Source organism: Diceros bicornis, chromosome 35, assembly GCF_020826845.1.
Source record: "Diceros bicornis minor isolate mBicDic1 chromosome 35, mDicBic1.mat.cur, whole genome shotgun sequence".
NCBI classification, from domain to species: domain Eukaryota; kingdom Metazoa; phylum Chordata; class Mammalia; order Perissodactyla; family Rhinocerotidae; genus Diceros; species Diceros bicornis.
In genome coordinates, this window is record NC_080774.1 from 27710635 (window position 1) to 27735319 (window position 24685).

Below are 24685 nucleotides of genomic sequence, written 5' to 3' on the forward strand. Positions count from 1 at the left end.
CTCATTGGGCAGATCATGAACTTTTGAACTGAGTAATGCTGCCAGAAACTGCAGCTCCTCACAGTGATGGACTTTTACCTCCCTCTAGCAAGCCTTAGCAATCAATTGTTTTTAGCCAAGATTAGCTTTCTGCACCAAGCCATAATTAACATTCTTTGTCATGCAAACCTCCCTTCTATGCCTTTAAAGGCCCCTGACTTTTACTCCCTGGTGGGACACTATTTGGGTTTCTACCTGAATCTGTGCTCCCAGAATTGAAATTCTTGATCCCCAGATAAAGATCTCTCTGCCTCTCATTTTGTCTCTTTATTTCTAGGTTAGCAAATATGGTGTCAGAAAGCAGGACCTGAAGTGATCTCACTTTCATGGACTGTCCTCCCCTGGAACCAGGTTTGGTGCCTGCACAAGCCTCCCTGGGCTCACCATTTCCATATATAGCTGACTCTTCTGATTGCGGGTCCTCTGAGGTTCTGACGTCCCTCCCTTTGGTTGAGGTCAGTGCTTTTTTTTTGGGATTGGGGGGTGACCATCCAGGAGATGATTGTCTCAGTCCCATGCGGCAGCCATTGTTATAGGAAGGGATTTCCTCAGAAGGGTTTTTTTCTTTGACCAGTGGGTACTCTCACTAAATTGAGGGATTTTTCTACTGTCATTCTTATATGTGTGCTTTTCTTTCACATGAGACTTTCATTTTCTAACGTTTCTGAGAGGTTTCTCTATCAGTAACTCCAGCTGGGTTTAGATTTAAGAACTATGGTCCCTTCTTTTGTAAATTTCTATGTCAATCAACCGAAATTACTAAGAATGATTTAAAATCACAATAGCCAGTAGACAGAGCATTCTAATTAGATAAAATCATTTAAAATGTGCACTTGAAAGCAAAGGCTTCAAAATTCTAAGATGGTTTCGTTTAAAGTTTTGTTGCAGAAAGCTAATGAAAAATTAAAGCTATACGTAAAAAGGTACCTAAAAGAAAAGACTACACAACTGTTACAGAAGTCCACCAAGTTAGTTGCCTTACTGACACTCTCATATCCACTATCGTAGGAGGGCTCCCTGATAGGCCGCTCCAGAGTTGATGAGACTTTGAGGGTTTTCCCAGTAAAAATCTGCTATGCTATTCTCTTAAACAGCACAGTGGAAAATAAATTAGAATTAATGGAGTTATTAAATATTGCCAGAAATATTTACTGTTTGTCCTGGCTGAAAACTAATGGGGTATTTAGGAGGATTTTTTAAAATTAGCTCTATGTTCAAAAATTGGCCAAATTAAAGCAGATATTTAGAGCCTGATAGGCATTTTTTTAATAGGCTTTCTTCCATAGGTGTTACCACACAAAAGTCTTTCCTCAGTGTTCCTCTTCTACAAACCTTCTGTAACTTTCTTTTTTACATTCAGAATTTGTCCCATGCCTTCTTTCTTCCCTTCTAGTATTTCGTGATAAAGTTATCTTTCTTAACGAAACAAAAATATTTCCATTCTTTATATCTTCTTTACTGAAAATATAGACCTTATTTTTCTTGAATAGAAAGATGTTTTCATTATTAATATTTAGTAGCTTTAATTACATATATTAATTAAAATTTTTAACTCTTACAGACCTTAATTTGTAGTGAAAACTAAAAAGTAAGTAATTATGAACTTTCTTTTACATTAACATTCTGTGGCTTGGCAAGGTTATAAACACTTTTCATAATTTCCAGAAACATGATACTTCATAATACAATTTTTAATAAAATACAAGACATGTTTACTAATAGACCAAAACATCTTTTAGTTTCTCTGCAATAAGAAGCCAAGAGTAGATAAATTTAGACATGTTTAGTGATAATGTTTCAGTATTTTATCTTATTTGAAAATGACCCAGATATTCAATGTGTTTTTTATCATTTAATCTCATCTAGCAAAACTTCAAAGTTTTAAGTTACCAGAGAGATTTTGGAAGTTATCTTAAATGTACATGCCATAACATAATTATTGTTAAAAGGTTCACCCAACATTATCTTTTCATGTCTATTTAGTTTACTCATTCCCAATAATTACTTAGATTGCCTACAGAACTCCATGAGACAGTAGGCAAAATCAGCTATCATTTTAAGTTATTATTTTTGCTAACCAGTTTGGTAATAGGAATAACATCAGCTTATTTGACCAATAAATGTAGAATAAAGACTACATGTCTGCATCATATCCAGTGCGGATAACTCTGAGGACGTGTCCATTTTAATTAAACCAGCAATGTTATATAAGCTTTCATTTACCAAAGATTAATTTTTATCATGCTAACTTGAAAGACATTTGGGTTAGTTGCCATTACATTTAGAAATGGTTTATATAAGCGCTTACCTTAAACCAATTGAATAAAGCCCTTTAGAAGGTACACCATCCAGAGTACAGATATCACACACACACACACACACACACACACACACACACACACACAGACACACAGACACAAAGACTCCACAGCTACTGTTTTAAAATTACTGCCATGAATCAGGCACAGTAATACAAGGCTCCCTAGTTATGAATCCAAATTTGTTTTAACCTTTTTACTAATATTTGTGGAGAAGACACAAGATGCTAGATTGTTGATGAGGGCACTCTTATGACCATTTTTCTTTCCTTTTTCTTTTTTTTCTTCAGTCTTAGGAATTAGTGATGGGCTAGATAGTTCTCAGAAAGTTTGCCAGCTCTTTGAGATAAGGGAAATGGGTGAAATCTGAACTGCCTCTAGAGCTGTGTTTCCACTCTTGCAAGGATTTTTTTAAAGGACAATTGCTCTTCATGCCTCAGAAACTGGGTTGTAAACTTAGATGACATTATAGGTTGATTTACCTGTCCAACTACATTGCAAAGGCACAGGGAAATCATTAAAGTTTTCTCCATGATGCAATTTCTGGGACATATTTGTCTTATCATTTTCTAACATCCCAATATCTGTGAGCATTTTGAGAGGAACAGAGGAGGATTTAGGATTGGAAAAATGACCAATGAACTTTGAATCACATTCTAGAGGCATACCTCTGGCCCTGCAGAGATTTTCAAGACAAAGAGGCTTGTTTCCAGTTCCCCAAAGAACTGGATTACAGTCTGAATGATAAAAGGGTCTGACCCACCCTTTAAGCTACATTTTTCCAATTGCTCCTTTATATCAGGGATATTTTTAACTTAAGAGGTGAATCAAAAGGTTTTTGTATTCTAAAACTTCAGGACAATGTATCACATACCTTTAAAAAGTCTGCACAAAGTGTTTAATAAAGGCACCTTTTCCAAGTGAACAATTAAACTCTAGACAAATTTACCCTGGGGGGGTGGCAGCTGGAGCTTTCATTAGCATCTATAAGATCATGAGAGGAAGCTGAGACTCCAAATTTGCTTAAGTTCTTAAAACTAGTCATTATGATAGCTTTCTAATAAATTTTCCAATTCAGAAATTTTTCCAATTTAAGGATCCATCCTATGACCGTTGATGAGTAGGATCTTAATATCAACTCAAACCAATAAGCATTTATGGCTTAACTATGGACACAAGAGGTGTCCCCAAAAGAGAGTGCAAACAAAGCAGCCCTCACAAGATCCAGAAAGTTCACTCCCAAAAATAGTCCAAGAAAGCAAAGGCTTGCACTGCATAGATGTTAGTGCACTAACAAGCAATGAAGGTTGAGACAACAAAGGCACCCGATGGACTGGGACTCCTCATGACAAACTCCCCTGAGAGATGATACAGGTAGACAAAGAGAATACATCTCGGAACCCCAGTCTGTGCTACCGGCCACCAAAAGCACGCTGGTACATGCATTCTCTGGATGGCAGAGACCAAAGAGGTCACAAAGCCAAGCTCTCAAGACATAGAACAAGACAAAAGAAAAAAAAAAAAACTCATCTTATATGCACATTAATAGCTTTAACCCTATGCCATGGGTCTCTCGGAGCCAAAGTAATACCTAGGAAGGAAGTGCCTCAGGGTTGGGGATTGTGTGCTGTTTTACAGAGTACCTCATTCCACCAAAATTTTCTTGAGGTTGGCAGGGGACATGTCATCATCTAGCCTATTCTGAGGCCAACTTATCCTATCACAGAAGTCTCCCGGAGGTGGCGAGCACCATAATGGCTCTTAGCTGCTCCACCTGTACCCACCAATTTTGTGGTCTTTTTTGGCTTCCAAGGGGCCCCTTAGCAATAGCTTTGACCTTATGCACATACTTAACCTACAGCAAACTTTACTTGGGGCCCACCCAGACAATAGGCTTGTGGAGATGCCTGTGTCTTGCCCTATGGTTTTTTCCTTTTTATGACAAATGACACAAAAGACAGAGACAAGGAAAAATAGTGACCATCTGTGATAGGAGAAGGATCAATAAACCATTGAGTACTCAAACCAAATTTCTCAGAGTTCCTGAATGAGCCATCGTCTGGCCAATTTCTTCAGAGTTTAAAGAACATTGTGGCCATATGGTGTTATAAAAGAATATCATCTTTTCCTGTTTCATGGGCTTGTAGCTAAAAGTCGCCCAGTTTGGGAGAATTCAGCCTAAGGGGCTACAGATGGGGATTGAATTATTGTTTCCCATTGTTTCAGAATTTGGAGACAGCTGGTCAAAAGTATATTTTATGCTGCAGCTAGAACCAGTTTGTGAAAATTTCAGGCATCCCTGAAACCAAGACCCTCACAACGAAGGCCAAACCAAGGCTTCCTTCTAACGGCCAATGTAATGCCCCTGAGGCTGATGGCAGTTTGGTAGGACCCTCAGCCACAAAATGGAGTGTAACTGCATTTTTGCCCAACTGTAGTTTGGCAAACCTGATGGTTATTAAGCCAAGCCCTCAGGACACTAAACAAGCTTGGTAAGATTCTGCAGTTCTTTGTAAACATTTACAGCTTCTGGCCCCTTTAGGTGCTAGAAGGTGGTGAGCTCAACTCTTTAAAAAAATTTGTCTGTTACCTGGCTCTACAAAAGGACCCTCAAAGCAGCCACTGTAATTTTAAATTATCCCAGGTTATTTTGCCAGCTATTTATGGTTATGCCCATTTTAGGGGGCTTTTTCCAAAGTGGCCACAACAAAAAAGGTAATTTCTAAAGAAAGTTTGTTACTATCACCGAGAAACTCAGTCCCCAAATAGCCTGTTCAATTCAGAAGAAGATTAACACACAGTACAGTTCTACATACAACACAGACCAGAATAATAGCTACTTTTCCAGCAGGAGCTCAGAACCAGTGCCAGGAGCTACTCAAAACCAGATTGTCAGGGGCAGCTCACAACTAGTGCCCAAAATTGACCAGATCCAGAAGCAACTTCACGAGTGAAACTTTTATCCTACCTCTAATTACCTTGAGGGGTTCAGGCCCAAGGTTTGGGTCTCAGCCCACCAGGATTCCCCAGAATAAGCCAAACTTATATTTCCAGGAAATCAAACCAGAGAGATGAGGTAAGGAACAGTCGCTTTCTTAAAGTTACTCACCCAGAGCCAAGAAACATCTTGATCCAGAAGCTGTGTCTTCTCCCAAAGAGAAAAAAAAAAAAACACTTGGGGTCTGAAGCACCACGGTGGGAAATGGGAATCCAATCAGTTGAGCCCCTAGACAAAATTGTCTGGGAAGACACTTAGGGTCGAGGAAAAGACCCCACACCCGACTGGGGGTTCTAGAGCCTTGGGCAGGCAGTCACAGGAACTTGTCCCTTCGTGGTCGCCAATTGTTACTGCACAAATTGGAGTTCTCTTGCCTGATGTGGATAAACAGTGAATTAATTATGGAATCAGCCTTTGGGGGAGAAATCAGCTTTATTCTGTGAGATCCATCTGCTGGGAGGCAGAAGGCATGTGCCCTCAGATCTATCTCCCTGAATTAGGATTTTGGGCAAAATTTAAGAGATTCAGGAGAATAGGGTGGTTGAGGAAATGCTCATGGTACAGGTTTTGATTGGTAGGCTTCAAGCATTTATGGTAAGGCTTTAAACATTTATGATGAGGTTCTAAACTTTTATGATAGGTCTATAAACATCTATGATGTGGTGGGGAAGGAATTTTAACACCAGATCTTCCTGAATGAGGGACCCCTCACTTCTGATAAGGGTTCAACTTCACATTCTGGTCATGTCCCCCTAGTCCTTTGGGATCCACAGAGAGGAGAATCTTTGGTTTCTTCATCATCTCAGGTCAAGATTTCTTCCTCTGCACATGCTCTTACTACTACGTGACTTTGCACATTTTCTGAAAGGCAATTATTAATCACTTCTGTTGATAAGAGATGGGTTCAGTTGATCTGGTCCTGGAGGGCCCACAGTTACATAAGTTAAAATAAAACTATATACCCAGAGAGAAAGAAGCATATTGGGGCTAATGTAAAAAGTTACAACCCAAGTTCTGAGTCATTGACAGCAACTGTCCTTGTCCCATAAATCTTTGTAAGACTGAAAATGCAGCTCTACAGGCAGTTCAGATTCCACCCCTTCCCTTTCACCAATCCTGAAACCTCCTGGACCTGACTCACAACCTGGTAACCTCTCCAGGAACTCTTATTTAGACCATCCCCAATTCCTAAGACTGGAGGAAAATTTTAAATCACAATTACCCTGAAACTTCTAGAAAAAACTTGCATTTTTTTCTGTCTGTCCTTTGAAGTTCTACATTTTTCCATGTCTTTAGAATGTAAACACCCCAGGAGATAACAGCCCACAGTCACCTGAGACTAAACCTGGCTAGCTGAATCAGTAAAGCCTGAGGTGAAAGAAAAAAAGGGGGGAAATGTTTCATTTTAAATGCAGGCTGCTGGAGAAGCTCTCTCACCCCAAATCTAATTCATAACCTCCTTATCTACAGCAAAGATAAATCTTAAAGGTCTTCTCCACAAATATTAACAACAACAACTTTTAAGCAGGTAACCTTAACTTGTTCTATCTGCTAGAGACACAATTATTTATAAACTACTGTGTTTTGTATTGTACCTGATCCATGGCTGAAATTTTTAAAATAAAAGCTATGTGGTCTGTGTCAGTCTATATATATGTATGTACATATATACATGTGTGATATTTTTCTACCTCCAGGTGGTATTAACAAAATTAATTTCTAAAAAGAGTTCTATTTAATGAACTTAAAGCATGAGCTTGTCTAAATTATTTCTAAATATAATAGAAACTAACCCAAATGTTTTTCAAGTTAACGTGCTATAAAATAATCTCTGGTCAATAAAAGCTTGCTTAAGTTGGTTGGTTTAATTAAGAAAGGCATGTCTTCAGAGTTCTCAGCACTGGAGATAATGGAAACATATAACTTTTATTCTATTTGGGTTATTAATCAAATAATCTCATGGTATCACTGTTATGAAATTTGTCAGCAAGAAAAAATTAACTTAAAATTAAGGCTAACTGCTTTAATGTCTCATGAAATTTTCATGTATAATCAAAGTATGATTGTTAAGAATTAATGAATTATACACATGTTAATGGAGTAGGAATTTTAAGTGCAATAATTATGTTTTATGGTATGTGTAGTTTAAAATAGCGTACCCAAATCTTTTGGTAACTTGAAACCTTAGAGTTTTGCTAAATGAAATTAAATGATGGAAAATTCATTGAATATCTAGAAAAGATAAAATAGATCTCCTGATAAGATAAAACAGGAAAATGTTAATTACTAAACAAGAGTTTATTTACTTTTGGCTTCTTATTACAGAAAAACTAAAAGATGTTTGGATCTATTAGTAAACACATCTTGTGCCACATTAAAAACTTATGCTGAGAAAATATATGTTTCCAATAAAACAAGGTATAAGGAATGGAGATATTTTTGTTAAGAAAGTAAATTTGTCCTAAAGTAAAACTGGTTATGGGAAAGAAGAAAGGACAAATTCTGAATGTAAAAAAGGAAGTTTGTGGAAGGGGAACCCTGAGAAAACAGTCTTGTATATGGTCAAGCTGGCAAAGATTGGAATGAATTTCACTAAGTAAATGAGTTTTAATATCAGAAATAAGCTGGTGTAAAATTAGAATTTGGTTTTCTCTGTTTTTGTTATAGGGACAAGGTTTCTTGGGCTTTTAACCTACTCTTGATAAAGAGATTATGAAAAATTTTCTTTACGGTTAACTAACCTGCATAAAAGGGAGGGATGTTATGTTTTATCAAAATAATTTCCTATGCTTTATGTCAAAAGCTGACTCATTCCTGTTACAAAGAGCTAAGGTTTTGCAGCTATGTAACCTTCTGTATTTGTCTTTGAAATCGCTTTGTCACCTTGGTTAAACAGATACTTAATTTAAGTTTGATAGTGATCTGTGATCTTATTTAGGCAAGTATTTTAAGACTTTCTTTGATATTTTTGACAAACTTCCCCAAATCAGATTCTAAGTGAAGTCTTTTTTGACCTCTAGCTAACATTGGGATTTTTCAGAGGATCCTTGAAAAATCTCAAAAGATTGGTTTTCTCTCCTTTTAAAAAGACAGGTATTAAACTAATTAGGCTTATCTGATACGTTAAATTTCATGGGAAGCATTGTCAAATAGGAATAACATTAGCCTTCTTTATGTAATGTCTTTATAAATATGTGTTATAAGAGTTCCAGAAACTGTGTGAAATTCCTGGGGCTCTAAATTGTCCTGGCATAAAATGTTGTCTGTCATCAAAATTGAGGCTCACACTAAATATTAGGAAAGCTCCTTACCTGATTTTTATGTAAAGGCAGCAACAACAGAATCTATAAATGTTAGCAAATGTAGGTGAGGTCCATTCTGCCTCTGCAAAGAAAAGTCCCTCACTGCCAGACTTTTGCCATCCTGATGTCCTTACAACATGGCAACAGTCTGCTCCTGAAGCAGAGAAATTAAGGTGGGGAAACAATGGCTGTAAATTCAACAAACGGGGCTATGGAAAACCCAAGATGGCTGCTGGTTTCTTCCTGGCTCTGTGGCAAATCCCACGTTTCAGTTTTTACATTGCTTCACCCACTATAGGAAAGACTATTTCTGTCCCCAGAGGCCTCAGAACTCCTCCCTCTGGGTCCTCTGAGAACCTGCAGCTGGACTTCATTCAACTGCCACTTCCTATGGCTCATCAATATGTTCTCGTTATTGTCTGTGTTTTCTGGATGGGTTAAAGCCTTTCTCTTGCCACAAAGCTGATGCCCTCCTAATGGAAAGGCACCCATTTCACTGGGAAAATCATATGAACATTAATGAAAACTTTGTGAACTTAGGATGCTCACTGTCCCTATCACCTTCAATCATCAGGCAAAGTTGAGAAAACTAAGGGAAAAACTGGATTCAAGCAGAAGAAACATTAAATTACATAGGACTGCATGAGCTGAGAAAGATGTTCCAAAGTTTTGTTTTTCCAGACTTAAAGAAATGTTTTATCGGGGCTGGTCCAGTGGCGTAGTGGTTAAGTTCACATGTTCCACTTCAGCGGCCTAGGGTTTGCCGGTTCGGATCCTGGTTGCAGACCTACTCACTACTCATCAAGCCATGCTGAGGCTGCATCCCACACAGAAGAGCTACAACTCTAAAACTATGATACACAACTATGTACTGGGGCTCTGGGGAGGAAAAAGAAAAAGAGGAAGATTGGCAACAAATGTTAGGGCAGGGCCAATCTTCCTCAAAAAAAAAAAAAGAAATGTTTTCTCAATCTATCAACAAATGGTAAGACATATCTTTTTGAACAAAGATGAAACATTGACTTTTTCTCCCTACCTTATCCCCCCAGAATTCAGAAAGTCTCAGTGAATATTCTTATTTTCACTTGTATAAATAATAAAGCCAAGTTTTTAATATAAACAAAATAGTTTTGCTGTGATTATCTTTGGAAAAAAATCAATGGTAATTGAGGAGAGAAAAATTCTGTTTTCAGCTTTGTAGCTATTAGATTCTAGTCCTGTTAATTGTCTTTGAGGTTTGTTATATACAGTGGACTGGACTCCCCTGGCTTAAGATATTGCCTTCGGTCTTGCTGATTGTTCACAGTGCCCTCTTTGGAAAACATGAACTAACTCCACGTGAGCCCATCACCAGCACATCACTGTTTGTTGGTTCACAACCTTCTGCTGATGCCCAGTTGTCTTATGTGAGTCTGACCAGCTACTGTGAGTCTCTACTGTCTTATGCTCAAGCCCATCATCAACAGGTTAAAGACACCTTCCTGGATTCCAATTTAAAGGATCTTGCTGGTCACAGTCTAGAGCATGGCAACTGGATATTCTGGAATCATCATCAGAGGAAGGCAGCCCTCGAGCCCTGTGGGAAAGAACCTTGGTGACTGAGGGACACGGCTTCCCAGGTCAGAGCCTTCCTGGCAATGAGGGAAATATCAATATATTGAACAGTTGCTCTGCGATGCTTTCTCCTGAAAGATCTTGATCAAAAGGGGAAACATGGACAGAGATAACAAAATAGAGTAACATTATCAAGGCTTCTAAAATGGAGCTGGGAGGCCACTAAGGAAATGGGCCTTATGCACGCACCCCACGTCTCTAGCCAGAGGGAATGTAGCTTTTGAACTGTGCTTCACAGTTGTCATCTGGACCTTCTTCCAAGAAATATGTTTACTCTCATAGATAAGAACTTTCTGCTGTAGAGATGGCCTTGCAACTGATCACATAGCCAAGAGTAACAGTTGTTTCCAGCACCAATCACAAATCTCACAAAACGACCTGTGTAACTTAGCTCTTTTTGCCTTTATAAACCCCTGCATCCCTGTCCTCCTCAGAATACATTTTGAATTTCTGCCTGAATCTGAGTCTCCTGAGTTGCAATTCTAATTGCCCAAATAAAAATCTGCTATTTGAATTGTAGCGAATTTTTCCTCAATCGACATCTCATAGTTCTAGAGGCTAGGAGTCCCAGATCAAGGTCTGGGAGGGTTGATTTCTTATGAGGTCTCTCTTCCTGGCTTGCAGAGGGCTGCCTTCTTGCTGTGTCCTCATGGGGGGAGGGGGAGAGAGGAAGATTTCTGGTGCTTCTTCTTATAAGGATACTAATCCTATCAGATCAGGGCCCCACCCTTATGATGTCATTTAAGCTTAATTACTTCCTGTCTCCAAATACAGTCACATTGGGGTTAGGGCTTCAACATATGATGTTTTGCAGGGAAAATTCAGTCAATACCACCCTCCTTCTTCAGGGCTCCAGGCACATCATGCACATAACTGAATTGTTATCACATTGCCTGTTATCACATTGTGTTTTTAAGGAGTATTTACATTTCTGATTCTAAAAGTAGCACATACTTAGAGCAGGAAATGTGGAAAATGCAGAAAAATATAAACAAAATAAAAATACATAAACCCAAAACCTAGAGATAAATATTACTCATATGCCAGGGGTTTTTTTGGTCTTTTCTTCAGAATACATACATTCAGACATGTGTTTTACACAATTGGGATCAAATAACATGATTTTCTTTTTGGTAACAGCTTTTTTGAGACCTAACTCACATACCATACAATTAATCCATTTAAAGTGATGGAGAACCCAATGGTGTTTAGTATATTCACAGAGTTGAGCAACCATCACCACAATCAATTTTAGAACATTTTTATCCTCTCCAAAAGAAACCCATGCCCTTTAGCTGTCAACCTCCAATCCCTCCCATCTCCCCAGCCCTAAGCAACCTCTAGTCTACTTTCTGTCTCTGTGGATTTGCCAGTTTTGGACATTTTGTATAAACAGAATCCTACAATGTGGTCTTTCATGACTGACGTCTTTCACTCAGCAGGATGTTTCCAGGTCCACTCATGTTGTACAGGACACATTCCTCATGCTACATGATCCATTCCTGTAGCAGCATGCTATGCCATTCTTTTCTCTATTAAACAGCTGTATTGAGAGAGAACTCCCATACCATACAATTCACCTATTTAAAGTAGACAATTCAATTTCTTTTACTACATTCATGGAGTTGTGCAACCATTACCATAATCAATTTTAGAACATTTTCATCACACCAAATTTCATTCCTTTTTATTGCCAAATCATATTCCATTGTATGGGTGCACCACAGCATTCATCCACTCATCAGCTGGTGGACATCTGCACCTTGTGGACATTATGAAGAATGTTGCTATGGGCATCTGTGTTCAAGTGTTGGTGTGGACATATGTTTTCACTTCTCCAGGAATGGAACTGTGGGTCATATGGGAAACTCCATGTTTACCCTTCTGAGGACCTGCCAGGCAAATCATGTGATTTTTTTATCTGGATTTTTTCACTTTATTAATCATGTGCATTTTCACAAATTCTTAAATGTTCTTTGAACACTTGGCTTTAAGGTTTGCAGAGTTCCAAATTTTAGTTAACCAATCCCTTGTTATCAAGCATTTAGATTATTTCCAATTTCAGATTATAAACAGCATTTCAGTGAACATCTTTGGACATCAATCTTTTTCTGCATCTCTGTTTATTTCTGTAGAGCAAAATAGTCACACCATTGGGTCAAAGGGCACAGGCAGTTTTAAGGCTCTTGGTACACAATGATACATTACCTTCAGAAAGAGTTGTGTCAATTTGCATTCTCACAAGTTGAGTTTGGGAATGCCAGTTGCACACCACCTTATAGTTTCATTGTCTCCTGAGGTCATCAGGGCAGGGACTTCGGACATCTTTGACCCAGTGCCCACCTCAATGTGCAGCACATCATATGAGTTCATGTTACACAAATGAGTGAGAGCAGAGGAAGGCCCAGGTTAGTGCAGAGAACATGGGGGCAGAGGAGGGTACAGCTGTCTGAGTCATCATGAAGGCCAGCTCTGTAGGACTTAACCCCCAGTTGACATGTGGACTCAGTGCAGAATCAGGTGGTAACAAGGCATGGCAAGGCCCAGAACCCTCCATGTGGAAGTTGAAGTGGCCGACAGAAGATGAGGAAGCCACACTCCACAGTCATTTAGGGGCAGACGCTGGTGGGACAGCAACTCTGTTTTGTACTCCACTCTGCAGGCAGCAATCTTTATGCAAAGCCCTGGGAGAATGACCTTCACTGAGCTGGTGAGGTCATCAAACTCTCTGCTCACCTGGAATCCTGAAGAGACACCCAGGACAAGGCAGCACATTGTCACTTTCTGAGAACTTGACTTCTTTTACTTACACACACAGGGTCTTGAAGAAGCTCCTCAGGACAGCTTCTCTCCTCTGGATGATGATGTCATTACTCCCCAAGCTGTTAAAATAGAGAAGGGCAGGGGCTCATGGGGGCTTGTGGGGGTCTGCTCTATTTCTTGATCTGGGGGCAGATTACATAGGTCTATGCTATTTCTGAAAATTCACTGGGCTCTGCCCTTAATCCAGGTGCACTTTTCAGCATAAATGTTCTTCCTCAACAAAAAATGGAAACCAGAGAGGTTGGGGGAAGAGAACGAGCACTGAGTCTTTCTCTGCACAGGCCCTTTCCGTGAGGTCTGTCATCTCATCTCGTCTCACAGTGACCCTGGCTGGTGGGTACGAGCCCCGTTTCACACAAACATAAGGCTGAGTCCTGGGAAGGGATTTACATGGACTGTAAGGATTCAGACGTATTCTCCTTAAAGCTGAGGATACAATCTGGGCTCAGCAGATTAGACTAATGATAGCAGCGAAGGAACAGGAAATAGAACATTGTATCTAGACTAGTGTTGATCTCTGATTCAGAATCCAAGATCCAACGTTGATGGATCAGGATTTGGTCTCAGGCCTGTCTAACTCCAAACCCCATGGGATTTCCATTATACTAAAGCTTCTGATAATAACCACACATCATATTGAATAAGTATGTATTGTTGCAGGACAATTTCACACAGCACTCCATTTGTTTTAGAACAATAGAGTCCGTGCTGACAGGCATCCTCAGAGCAGGAGGAACATGGTTAAGGCAAGCTCACCTCTGCCTGTGGAGCTGTAGAGATGAGGCAGGTAGAAGGAAACAAGGACGTTCGACACCAGGTGTCCCAAGCCTGAGGGCTGGAACTGTGAAAACACATCTCTGGAGAGGCTTTGACTCAAGTCTGGATTGAAATAAATCAGGGTGAGAATAAGCAGTGATACCGGACTAGACTTTCTTTTAATAATTTGTATTTGGGGATTCTCTCCTTAAGGTTTAAATGCCTTTAAAAATGACCTTTTTTTCTACATTAAAAAGGCAAAATTGATAGAAAGGGGTCCTGATTGCCCTCACAGCCACACAGGTGAATCTTCCAGCACCACGGTCCACCCGCAGGCAGTACGGGTTGCGGAGAGGTTGCGGCTTGCAAGTGCTGAACCTGGAAATCCAAATACCAGAGAACAGTGAGCATCGTGTCCCACAGCCAGCTGTTCACTCTCAGCCAGTGAAGAACCAGGCAGGGGTCCATGGTGAGACCGGGGCAGTACCCCAGTCAGGAGCAGGAGTGGAGCCGGAAGGGCATCATGACCCACATTCAGGCCTGGGCTGGAACGTGGACTCGGCCACCACATGGATCTGGGCAAGGCGCTCTAGTTCTCTAATCCCCACTTTCTCCCTTTAAATGGTCCCTCACGGGGCTGTGGGGAGTGTCCGAGGTGGGGCTTATGAAAAGCTCCTACAGAGAAATCCAGCAGTTCCAGGGCAGACACTGGATTCTCCTGGACAGCCTGGAGAACACCCAAGCAGCCTGCACTTTGTCTGGGATTCCTGGGCACCTAAGAAACCCACACACACACACTGAGAACAGCTGAGCCCGGGGGGGCCTGAGGAGCAGCGTGAAAAGAAGCAAGGATTCCTCATCTCTGGTGACATGGCCGAGGACAGCCCCACTGTCTCTGCTCAGAAGGCGTCTCCACGGACAGAATGCCCTGGCTGAGGATGCAGGGCCAGGGAGAGAGGAAGAGAGTGAGTGCTCGCTGAGTGCCCACCCAGTGCCAGCTCTGTGCTGGGGACAAAGGTACAGACACATGAGACACACCCCTGCCCGTAATGAGCTCACCCACTCGGGGGAAGACTGGAAAAGGAACATCATAAAAATGCAGTGTGATAAGTGCAATGAGCAAGTGTGCACCAGCTCTCCTGGGAGTAAAGGTCCGATGGGGACAGAGCCCCTGAGTTGAGCTCCACAGGTGAGGTGGGCGGAGCTGGGCACTTCAGCAAGAGGAGCAGCAGGAGCAAAGCAGAGGTGAGAACCCGCCCCGTGTGCACAGAGAATCCCAGGCAGCTGGGAGTCAGAGGATGGGTTTCAAAGTGGGAGGGAAGAGGGGGGTTGGCAGAGCCAAGATCCTGCGGACGTGTTGTGAGTGACACAGTACTAAGCTGGGATTTATCCAGAGGGGAGCCACTGACCCAGTTAAAGCAGGAGGGACAGGGGCACATTTCCAGTTTAGGAAGATCACATGGGAGCAGGTGGGAAGGAAGGGCCAGAGAGGAGAAAGCAGCAGGACCACAAGACTGGAGGAGGGGAAGTGAGAAGGAGGAGCAGGCAGTCTGGGCACGCTGCAGGAGGTGAGATGGAGGAGGGAAGATGTGGGAAAGAGAGGGAGGGGCGAGCACTGGGCCCCAGCTTCTGAAGGGAAGGAGTCCTCCTGACCAAGAGGCAGCCCTTAGAGGGAGACAATGCCTTCAGATTGGACTCTCAGAATCCGATGTGCCTATGGCCCATCAGGGAGACCCTCCAGCAGGGAGCTGGAAATGGGGATCCAGAGCTTAAGAGAGAATATGTGTTCTAGCCAAGAGCAGGAGAGGAGTGAGCCTCAGGCTGGGGATGGGGGTGCTGTAGGGGGCTCCTCTGCCAGTTGAGGGAGCTGAGGGCCAGGCAGGGCTGAATCCCTCTGAAGCTGGTGGTTCTGTCCTCTGAGCACATGCTGTTGGCACAGTGGTCCTCGTAGACCTGCTCCACCCTTGATTGCACCCTCCCTTCTCTGTCTTCTGTTCTCAGCCCTGCTCAGCAGCTCCCTCCCCACTGGCAACCCTGGAGGAAGGAACCCCTGCTGTGCACCCAAGGCCTCAGGTAAGTCTGAGCCTGGGTCCAGCAAGGCCAGAGGAAGAGCAGGGGAGAAGATGAAGGGGAAGCAAGGGTGCCCTGGCCATCTTCAGCAAAGCAGCACCCAGTGGGCTGAGAAGGAGGAAGGGCAGCTTGTGGGGAAGGATGGAGGGGGAGGAGTCTGCAGATGTGCATGTGCCAGGCCAGAGATGGCTGAGTGAATGGCAAATGGAAGAAGTGGTCACAAGAAGCCAGAAGGCCCTCACACCACTGGGGCTCTGGAACTTGTACCCTGCTGCCACTGTGGTGGGGAGATGTGACGGAGGAGGGATCTGTGTGGATGGACACAGGCAGGTCTGTGTGGGGCCTCCCCCATCAGGTTAGCACTCACAACAAGCATCCTCAGTGTCTGGTTGACCCGGAGGCCCAGGCCCAGGCTCAGGGCTCCCACCGCAGAGATGCAGTTGTTGCTGCAGCAGAAAGACATGTGCACTGTGCTGCCTTGCACACAGATCTCCCCAGGGTCCCAGCTGGAGCTGCTGGTGCATCCACTGGGTCAGGCTTCACATTCCAGCCTCCACACACGCCCTTGGGACACTGGGCAGGTCAGTGAGTAAAAGCTGGATGAGGACCCTGCCTCATCGGAGGCTCCCAGTGTTCAGGGAGATCCCCCAGCAAACACGCCTAGAGCGTCCCTCCCCTGGTGGAGACCAGCAGCTGCTCCCTGGCCCTCAGAGCTCAGCAGCTGCTCCCACATGTTCTGCCCCAGCTGGCACCCTGTACCTATCACCATGACAGCATCTGTTCTGGAAAATCCCCCAGCTCCCTCCCCACGTCATCTCTGCCTCCCCCTCTTCCTATTGGACCTGAACTCCAGGCCTCAGAACAGCTGTTGGCCACTTTGTCTCAGAGCCAGTCCCACTTCTCTCTGACTTCTCAGACCCCAGCTCAGCCTTGAATTTCAGTATCCCCCATGACCTCCTCTGGCCTTAGCTCCTTCCATGGGGAGCAAAGGTGGGCAAGATTGCAGCAGGCAGACCTTATTACTCCAGCAGCCCGTGATCTGTGGGGCCTCTGCCTCTTTCCCTCCATCTGGCTTGTGGCCCCTCTCTGGTCACCTGCTGAGGCCTGGGACCCTGCCTGAGCCTGGAGGGGCAGCCCCCACACAGCAGGCCCCCAGCAGCCATGTGCTGAGCAGAGCATGTGAGCACCTACCCTGCACCAGGCTCTCTGAAGATGCTTCACACATATGTGTGCAATTCCCAGACCCCCACCTGTACAGTGGGAATTACGAGTCCCAATGTTCAAATGATGAACTCGAGTGACAAGGACACAGCTGGACACTCTTGTGTTGCAGCTCAGGTCCCATCATGGGTAGACTGTGGTAGGTTTGGGAATTAAAGTGGTGAATAGCAGCAAGATCATGGAGTCCCTGGTCCCTGGAGTGGCTATGGACCCAGAGATTGTGACACAGAGGGCATCCCAGGCTGCTCACCTTATATCGAGTTCCTCCAACACGTTGTCAGTCTTAAGTGCCTCACCCACCACGGAGGATCCAGGATCTTCACAGCCATTGCATGAGATGTCCAGGACTCTCAGGATGATGTTTGCCTGGAACGCAAAAGAGCAAAGCCATGGGACCACATGTGATGGTGGAGAAAGTCAGGGGCCACAGCCTCAGGGGCCCAGAGACCCAAGGCGCAAAGAGTGTGGACCAAGTGTGAAAGGGCAGAGTCCAGGTTAGAGTCTTGTGGCTTGGATGGTGGTGAGCAGTGGAGCCGAACCCCTGGAAGCACAGTGGAGAGAGGGGTGTGGATGTGAATGACCCTCTGAGCCAGGGGCGGGGGGGCTGCCACGTGGTAGCAGGTGCCAGCGACACGGCGATCAGGCCCTATGACCACTTGGGGGCCTCTCAAGGGCAGGGACTCCGAAGCACAAAGCAGCCCAAGGACCCAGTGGGGCTCCAGTGAAGGGCTGTTTGGGGGGTGTGATGGGGAGAAGTGTGGAGCTTGTAGATGTGCTGGGACGACAGACCCTGACCTGCCACCTTGTGTTCAGGACCCCAGGTCAGCCCCTGTCAGAGGGCAAGGCAGTGGCTGCCATTCCTTGACAAGGACCCACAGAGGGAGCCAGCCACGAGCACTGCAGGCCCCTGCGCCACCCTGGCAAGGGCTGAAGCATCTGTTCCTGAGGCCTACAAGCCACAACATCCAAGGGAGTAGGTGGGCTGTTGGAGAGTGTGCTGGGAGCCAGAGTGCTAGGGTGTCATCTCAGGAAGCATCTGCATATGCTCAACAGTGAGCATGTGTCACCTGACTGCACCATGTCCCCACCAGCCGAGTGTCTGTGACGTCTGGAGAAGCTATGCAACAGTCAGCTTTGGACCCCTCAGTAACTGATGTGAGAGTGGGCACAGGGAGACAGAACACTGTCACCATTAAGTGGAGCTGGGAACACTAAAGTCACTTAAAAAAATATTCTTGAAGCTCTGCTCAAAAGATCCAAGGTGCATTTCCGAAGATCTGCAAAGACTGGGAGCTGGCACCTGGGAGACCTGCCCCCAAAAGACAGGCCAGACGGGCTGATAGGAGAGGGCCTCATACCTCCAGACCCCTGGCAAAGGCCATGGCTCCTGTGCCTCAAAGGTGATTCCAGCTTATGTTAAGCTCGGTGAGTCCTGTGTTTTCTGTGAGGGCTGGTCCAAGCATCTCCCCTTCAGAAACACCAAGAGAAACCTTCTTATTCACTGTTTATTCCTTCAAAAAATGATACTGATGCCTGCTGTGTGCCAGGGTCTCTGCTGGGCATGAGGGTCAGGGGTTGAACCAAACATGGGGCTGTCCTGCCCTCAAGGATTTCACATTTAATGGGGGAGACATAAATACGAATTAATGGTATGTGAGCTCTTTTAGACTACAAAAAGGGAGGCATGGGAACAGAGTGGGGGATAACCCTGCCTGGGTGGGTCAGGAAAGTGAGGACAGAGGAGACAACCTTGAAGACTGAGGGACTCTCCATGTGCGTGTGCCTGCACAGTGGAGAGCAGACACAGGAAGTTTGAATGTGTGGAGGCCGAGGGAGGATGGGGCACTGTTGGAAATACAGCAGGTCTGGTGCTGGCGGCGGGTGGGGGGAAGCCAATGAAATGAGGTAGGAGCCATGGGCACTTGAGAGATGCTGAGAGCCATGAATGCTAGGACATGGGTCTTGGGTAATGCCCTATCGGGTGTAGGGAGGCAGGGAGGGCTTTAAGAAGTGACAAGGCTGGATTCCTTAGCAGTGGGTGTAGGGGATGGACTAGGCTGGGCAGGGGCAAAGATGAGAGGCCAGGAGGCTTGTGCCATAGTCTATAGGCAAGAAGTGGCAAGGCCAGTGCAGCTGTGATGGAGAGGAGGCAGTGGTGGTAGAGAAAGGAAAGTGGGGGCCATGTGGGTTTAAGAAACCCTGAGAGATATTCAGCATGTAAAATGGGCAGAAGCCTCACTCACCCACCCACCCTGCTCTCCACTCTGTCAGCACTCAGCCAGTCTGACCTGCATCCAGTTCTCAGAAGTGCTGGGACAAACGTGCCTCCGGGCTGTCCCCTGTGTGCAACTGTTGACCCCCTTCTTCACCTGACTAACAGCTCCTCATCCTTCTAACCTGGGGTCACGGTGTCAGGAAGACTTGCCTGCCTGGCTGGGCTGGGCCGCTTTGGGCCCCAGGTCCACTGTTCTTCCATCCTCCCGGCCTCTGACCATTAGACATCTCTGCCTGGCCAGTCTCTCCTGCCAGCCTAGGACTCCCTCAGGGATCTGACTTTGACCCCTCTCCGTGGTCCCAGCACCGAGCACAGGTCTAGTAAGGCTGGTCTGAAGAAATGCACAGGGAAAAACAGATGCACTGACTGAGCAGGTTGCTCAGCCAGCCCGCGGGGCCAGAACACGCCGGGGCAGACACTTTCAGCACCTTCAGAGCTCCCTGCAAGCTTGGGAGGCCCCTGTGCTGCCTCCCTGAGAACAGGGCTCCAGACTCCATGCCCAGCTCTGGGTCTGACCCTCGCAGGTTCTCAGATAGGGGTACTTTCCTCCTCCTCAGACACTTCCAGGGCTGGGAGGAGAGGGAAGTGGTCTCCCACTTTGTAGGGAAGCTGCTTCTTTGCTGAGCAGCTAGAAGGTGAGAGGGTTCTTCACGCAGGAATCAGCCTCTTGTAGATCCAGTGCTTGGTCTTCATGACCCCTGCAGACAACCTATGTGGCAGGTGCTACAATCGCCGTGGGTCAGGTGGGGAGACTGAGACCCAAGCTCCTTCACCCTCCAGGGAGTCAGGCCCACCCACAGATCCCCACTTGAGGAAACAAAATGACCCCGCTGAGTCTGTCCTTTTCCAGGGTGAATACCGTCCCCTCCCATATTTGAGCAGCCTTCACAGGGCCTTAGCCTCCAGCCCCTCCCTCCTGGCTGCCTCTCTGGTGCTCGCCCTCTGACCATGCAGGCTCAGAGGGACGCATATACTTAGTTTGTTGAAAGTCTGAAATGAGCTTCTCTTTTAATTTCACTGACTTCCCACAATAATTTTCTTAGACAAGGAACTGGCTCTCTGGCAGTTAGATTCTAGGGCTGATTCTCACAGGCCAAGGCTGGTGCCACCCCTTTTACTCTAAGGAGTTTGACGCAGGGCAGTGACTCCCAAACTTTCTCAATCAGACAAATCTCCTCAGGCACCTGCTAAAATGCCGAGGCACAGGCTCCGCCCAGAGTCTGGTTCAGCAGGTCCAAGGCCCAGGAATCTGTATGCTAACCCAGGGTCCCAGGTGATTCTTATAATTGATTGGAGTGTTTGAGGACAGGCAGGTAGAACTGCATGTACCTCGCAAAGCTGACTGCCCGTGCAAAGGCCCTGGGGCATGAGAGAAAGTGGTGAGATCAGGGAATCCCACTGATGACCTCCACAGACTTGGAATAAAATCTTCATGCCTTTTGCCATGATTTGTAGCCCTGCAGGCCCCTGTCACCTCTCCACCCCACAGCCTGGCCACTCTGCCCTGGCCCAATAGCCCAGTCACACTGGTGTCCGTCAGTCTGAGAAACAATTCTGCGTGTTCACCGTTCCTCTGCATGAAATGCACTCCCTCTGGTCTTGCCATGGCTGATTCCTCCACAGCCTGCCCATTTCAGCTTCAATGTCACCTCCTCACAGAGGCTACCCCAGCCACCCATGTATCAGGGATCCCCATTCTTCTCTAGAATCACACCCTGTTTGTTTCTTTTGTAGCACCAATAATTATGGAGAATGACCTTGTTAATGTGTGTTCCCTGAGGCCAGGGCCTCTGTTGTGTTCATGCTGGGTCCCTCGTGGCTAAATCAGCACCCAGCACAGGCAGCAACAGGCAATGAGATGTCCAGGGGATGGAGTAAGAGTTCTGTGTGGGAGGAGTGGGGAAGGGGCAGGCGAAGTAGGACGTGGGGAGAGGGGCCAGAGCATGGATGCTCAGCGTGGTCCTGCCAACCTCCACCTCACTGGCCCCAGGATGACAGGCCCCACGGTGGCCCAGGCTGGATGGGACCTGCTTGGTCACTCAGCTGGTTATAGCTCAGGTCCAGGGACTTCAGGCCCGTGTAGGCCAGCAGTTCATCAAGGTACTGGGCCGCCTGCTCCTCCAGGCAGCTCTCTGCCAGCTGTACCCTCTTCATGGCCGAGTTCACTGTGAGGGTGGCACACACAGCCTGGGTACCTACCACTCCCAGCTGGTTCTCTGACAGCTCCACATCTGGGGCCTGGCACCACTCCCCAGTCAGTGGGATCCAAAGTCAGACACCACCCTCCCCCACCCTCCTCAATCCCCAAACCTCCAGGCCTGAGGCAGTGGAAGGGGCTTTGCAGGCAGACTGTCCTGGGGTTGCATGGCGACTCTGCAACCCATCGGCTGGATGCCCCACCCCCACCCATATGTCCAGGAGCTTCTTTGTCAAGGGATTAAACCACCTCCTTTGTGGTGTTGTCTGTGTAGGATGCTGTGATGGAGCCACAGCCACCCTGTTGATGACTCGTGCCTGGAAGCAATATAACCCCCCACAGAAGCCCTCACGGCCGCATCTCTGGGGACTGGCAATGACAGCCTGAGGGGCCATGCATGGAGTGCTTACATGGGCCAGACTCTCTCCTGAGCTTTTAATGCTCATCACAACCCTGAGGGCTAAGTGGTATTGTTAGGTCCATTTCACAGATTGAAAACTGAGGTTCAGCGTGGTTGAGCTGCTTGCCCAGGGTCACCCTGCTCTTCCCTGGCAGAGGCAGCATTTGAATCCTGCCCTGCCAAACTCCCCCCAGCCCTCCTCTCGCACTGCCAGCCCCCGTCTCTCTGTGTCGAAGGACTCTCCCACCCTGCACTCAGGCATTGGGAGGCCACCATCTGCAGGGGGTGCTGCCCAGCGGAGGAGGAGGAGGAGGGGTGGGATGAGTCAGGAAGGGAGGGGCGTCTAGCCTTGAGTGCACCACAGAGGGTCTAACTCCACCCCCACCCACTCCACCCTGTGATGAGACCCCTCCCCCAGCAACACCAGCAGGTCCAGGGGGAGAAGGTCTGGCTGGGGGAGTCCACACCCCTCAGGGATGGGATGACACAAGTCTGCCCACCTGTCCCAGGCTTGGCACCTCCCACAGATGCTGCTGCTTTTGCTCAGGGCACCTGCCAGGGCCTCTGCACCGGCCCCACAGAGCCCACTGTCCCGAATCCAGCCAGTTGACATCGGGATTGGAGGTCAATGTGGAAGGCAGAGCCCGGGCCCCCTGAGGGCCTGGGACCCAGGGGCCTGAGAGGCCTGGTCCTTCCCAGAGCTGAAGGCCCCACACATAGCTGGTCACTACCCGGGCTCCTGTTCCCAGGGCTGAGCCTGCTCGCTGCCCTCCAACTGGCAGGCCCTCCCCTTCCCACATGCACAGAGAACACCGGCTTCTTCTTCTAGGCTCCACCAGACCTCCTGGGGCCTTCCCCGACCCCCCCAGCAATTAGGGTCCCCCTGAAGGCTCCCCAGCCCTTACACTGATCTCCATCAGAGCATGGATCCCATGTCACCCAGATGTGGGGGATGGGACACACCTGGCACGGAGCAAGGCCGGGGAATGTGTGGAGTGGGCTCAGGGAGGGCCACTCCCATGGCTGCTCCTCCCAGGTCCTCCCCTCCCAGTCTGGCCCAGGATCCCTCCAGGGGTACCTGGGGCTGCAGGCCAAGACGCTGCAGGCTCAGCTCTGGGGCGCTTCCCTGGTGCAGGGAGCAGGAGGCAGGCACAATGCTGTGGGCCCGGCAAGACCTCAGTTGGAGGGTGTCCTTGACCAGTTCTCCAAGCCCGTGGGTGCCTGATAGAGACAGGGGTCCATGTGGCCCCCTCCCCAGGCACAGCCGCCTGCTTCCTCCCCTGCCCTCTGTCACTACCCAGCCTATATCCCCTCTAGTGGCATTTCTTCCTGTGCTAGTAGGGACTCCTGCCCCATATACAGATGGGGACATTGAGGCTCAGAGAAAGCAAATCCTTTCCCCAAAGTCACACAGCGAGTAGTAGCTGATCCCGGCAGAGCCAGGCTTAGGACCCCGCCTGTCTGACACCAAAGTGCGTGCTGTGTCTTTTCTATGGGATCACAGACCACTTATGTTTTATGAACATTTTATAGAGGAAAACACTGAAATAATTATAAGTTCTATACATCCATCTGCTTAGTTTCTCCTGTGGGTTGGGAAAACTCAGCCCTCATCCCATTTCAGGAAAGAGTAGGACACATCTTAGACAGTTTGGCTAGGTATTTGCATTTTAACATCATTCTGGAAGCATGTTCTGATGGTGGAACAACTGATGCTGCCAAGAGCATTTCTGGGAGGTCCTGGGGCTTGAGGGGCCGTGGGCTGCCCTGAGGGGGTCCCAGGGAGGGATGCACTATCTGCTGGACAGGGGTTCCCTGCCCCCTTGGCCCCAGCCTGCCCCCTTGGCCCCAGCCTGCCCCCTCCACCCCTGCCTAGAAGCCCTAAGGTGAGGAAACAGGCCTGAACCCCCCGCCTGGGCCACCAGTCTTCAGGTCAGAGTCACAATCTACATCTGAACCCCGCTCGGCCTCCGGGACCCCTGCAGGATGCCCAGCGGCTGCTGCCTCCTCCTCCTGCTCTTCATTCTCCCCAGACTTCTCGCAGGGACCCCTCATGGTTCCGCCCAGTTTGCAGTCATGCACACTGAGGCTGGGACTGAGCCAGGCCCCACCTAGAGCGCATCCGGGGATGTAGGCGGAACCACCGGCTGCATGGACCAATCGAATGTGGGGTTCAGTGAACAGGCGCCCAAGGCAGTCAGTAGAGACACGATCCCCAGTGACAGTCGCCCCCGCAACCCCGTGTTGTTGGAGTGGTGGGAACCACCACTGGCTTGTGCTGCCCTTGAACCTGCTCCTGGCCAGCGTGCAGAAGGGCGCGCGCCACGGGCCAGGCCCAGGCCGGGGCGCCCTTCGAGCTCTTGTTCCCCCTGCCGTCTGGTGTGGGTCCAGCATCGCCCCCTTCCACAGACTGAGGACTGTGCCAGACTCCAGAGCTGGGCTTTATTCCCTGCACTGGGGGTGGGGCAGCTCTGCCTGGCATCGCACAGGAGGGGCTGGGAACCTTGCAGAGCCAGCCACCCTCCTCTCTGGAGCCACAGTCACGCCCCCACTCTGTGGGTCCCAGTTCTCTCTCAGGCTCCAGCGTCGCATATGCGGCTTCCTCCTCCAGGAACATTCCTCCCCAGCTGTGCTTGTAGAACTTCAGAATCTGCAGGTGTCAGCTCAGAGGT

General features: G+C 47.3%; 1 protein-coding gene and 1 long non-coding RNA gene across 3 annotated transcripts; one reads left to right on the top strand and one right to left on the bottom strand.

Moving 5' to 3' along the window:
- Nucleotides 1-201: 201 nt before the first annotated feature.
- Nucleotides 202-10785, top strand: LOC131398420 (uncharacterized). Of its 2 annotated transcripts, none has more exons than XR_009216881.1 (2): nucleotides 202-494; nucleotides 9964-10785. It is a non-coding gene; the product is annotated as an uncharacterized LOC131398420 (long non-coding RNA). The 2 variants fall into 2 exon arrangements; XR_009216882.1 differs by lacking the exon at nucleotides 202-494 and adding an exon at nucleotides 6460-6883.
- A 1991-nt stretch (nucleotides 10786-12776) lies between these two features.
- On the bottom strand, nucleotides 12777-24109 carry LOC131398605 (leucine-rich repeat-containing protein 74B-like). Its single transcript, XM_058532246.1, is given in 12 exon segments — nucleotides 12777-13015; nucleotides 13851-13973; nucleotides 14484-14625; nucleotides 16288-16366; nucleotides 17392-17507; nucleotides 18500-18609; nucleotides 21444-21647; nucleotides 22287-22289; nucleotides 22539-22609; nucleotides 22611-22666; nucleotides 23092-23234; nucleotides 23933-24109. Coding segments are annotated over 12 exon segments (1422 nt in total). The 5' UTR covers nucleotides 24069-24109.
- Nucleotides 24110-24685: the final 576 nt, after the last annotated feature.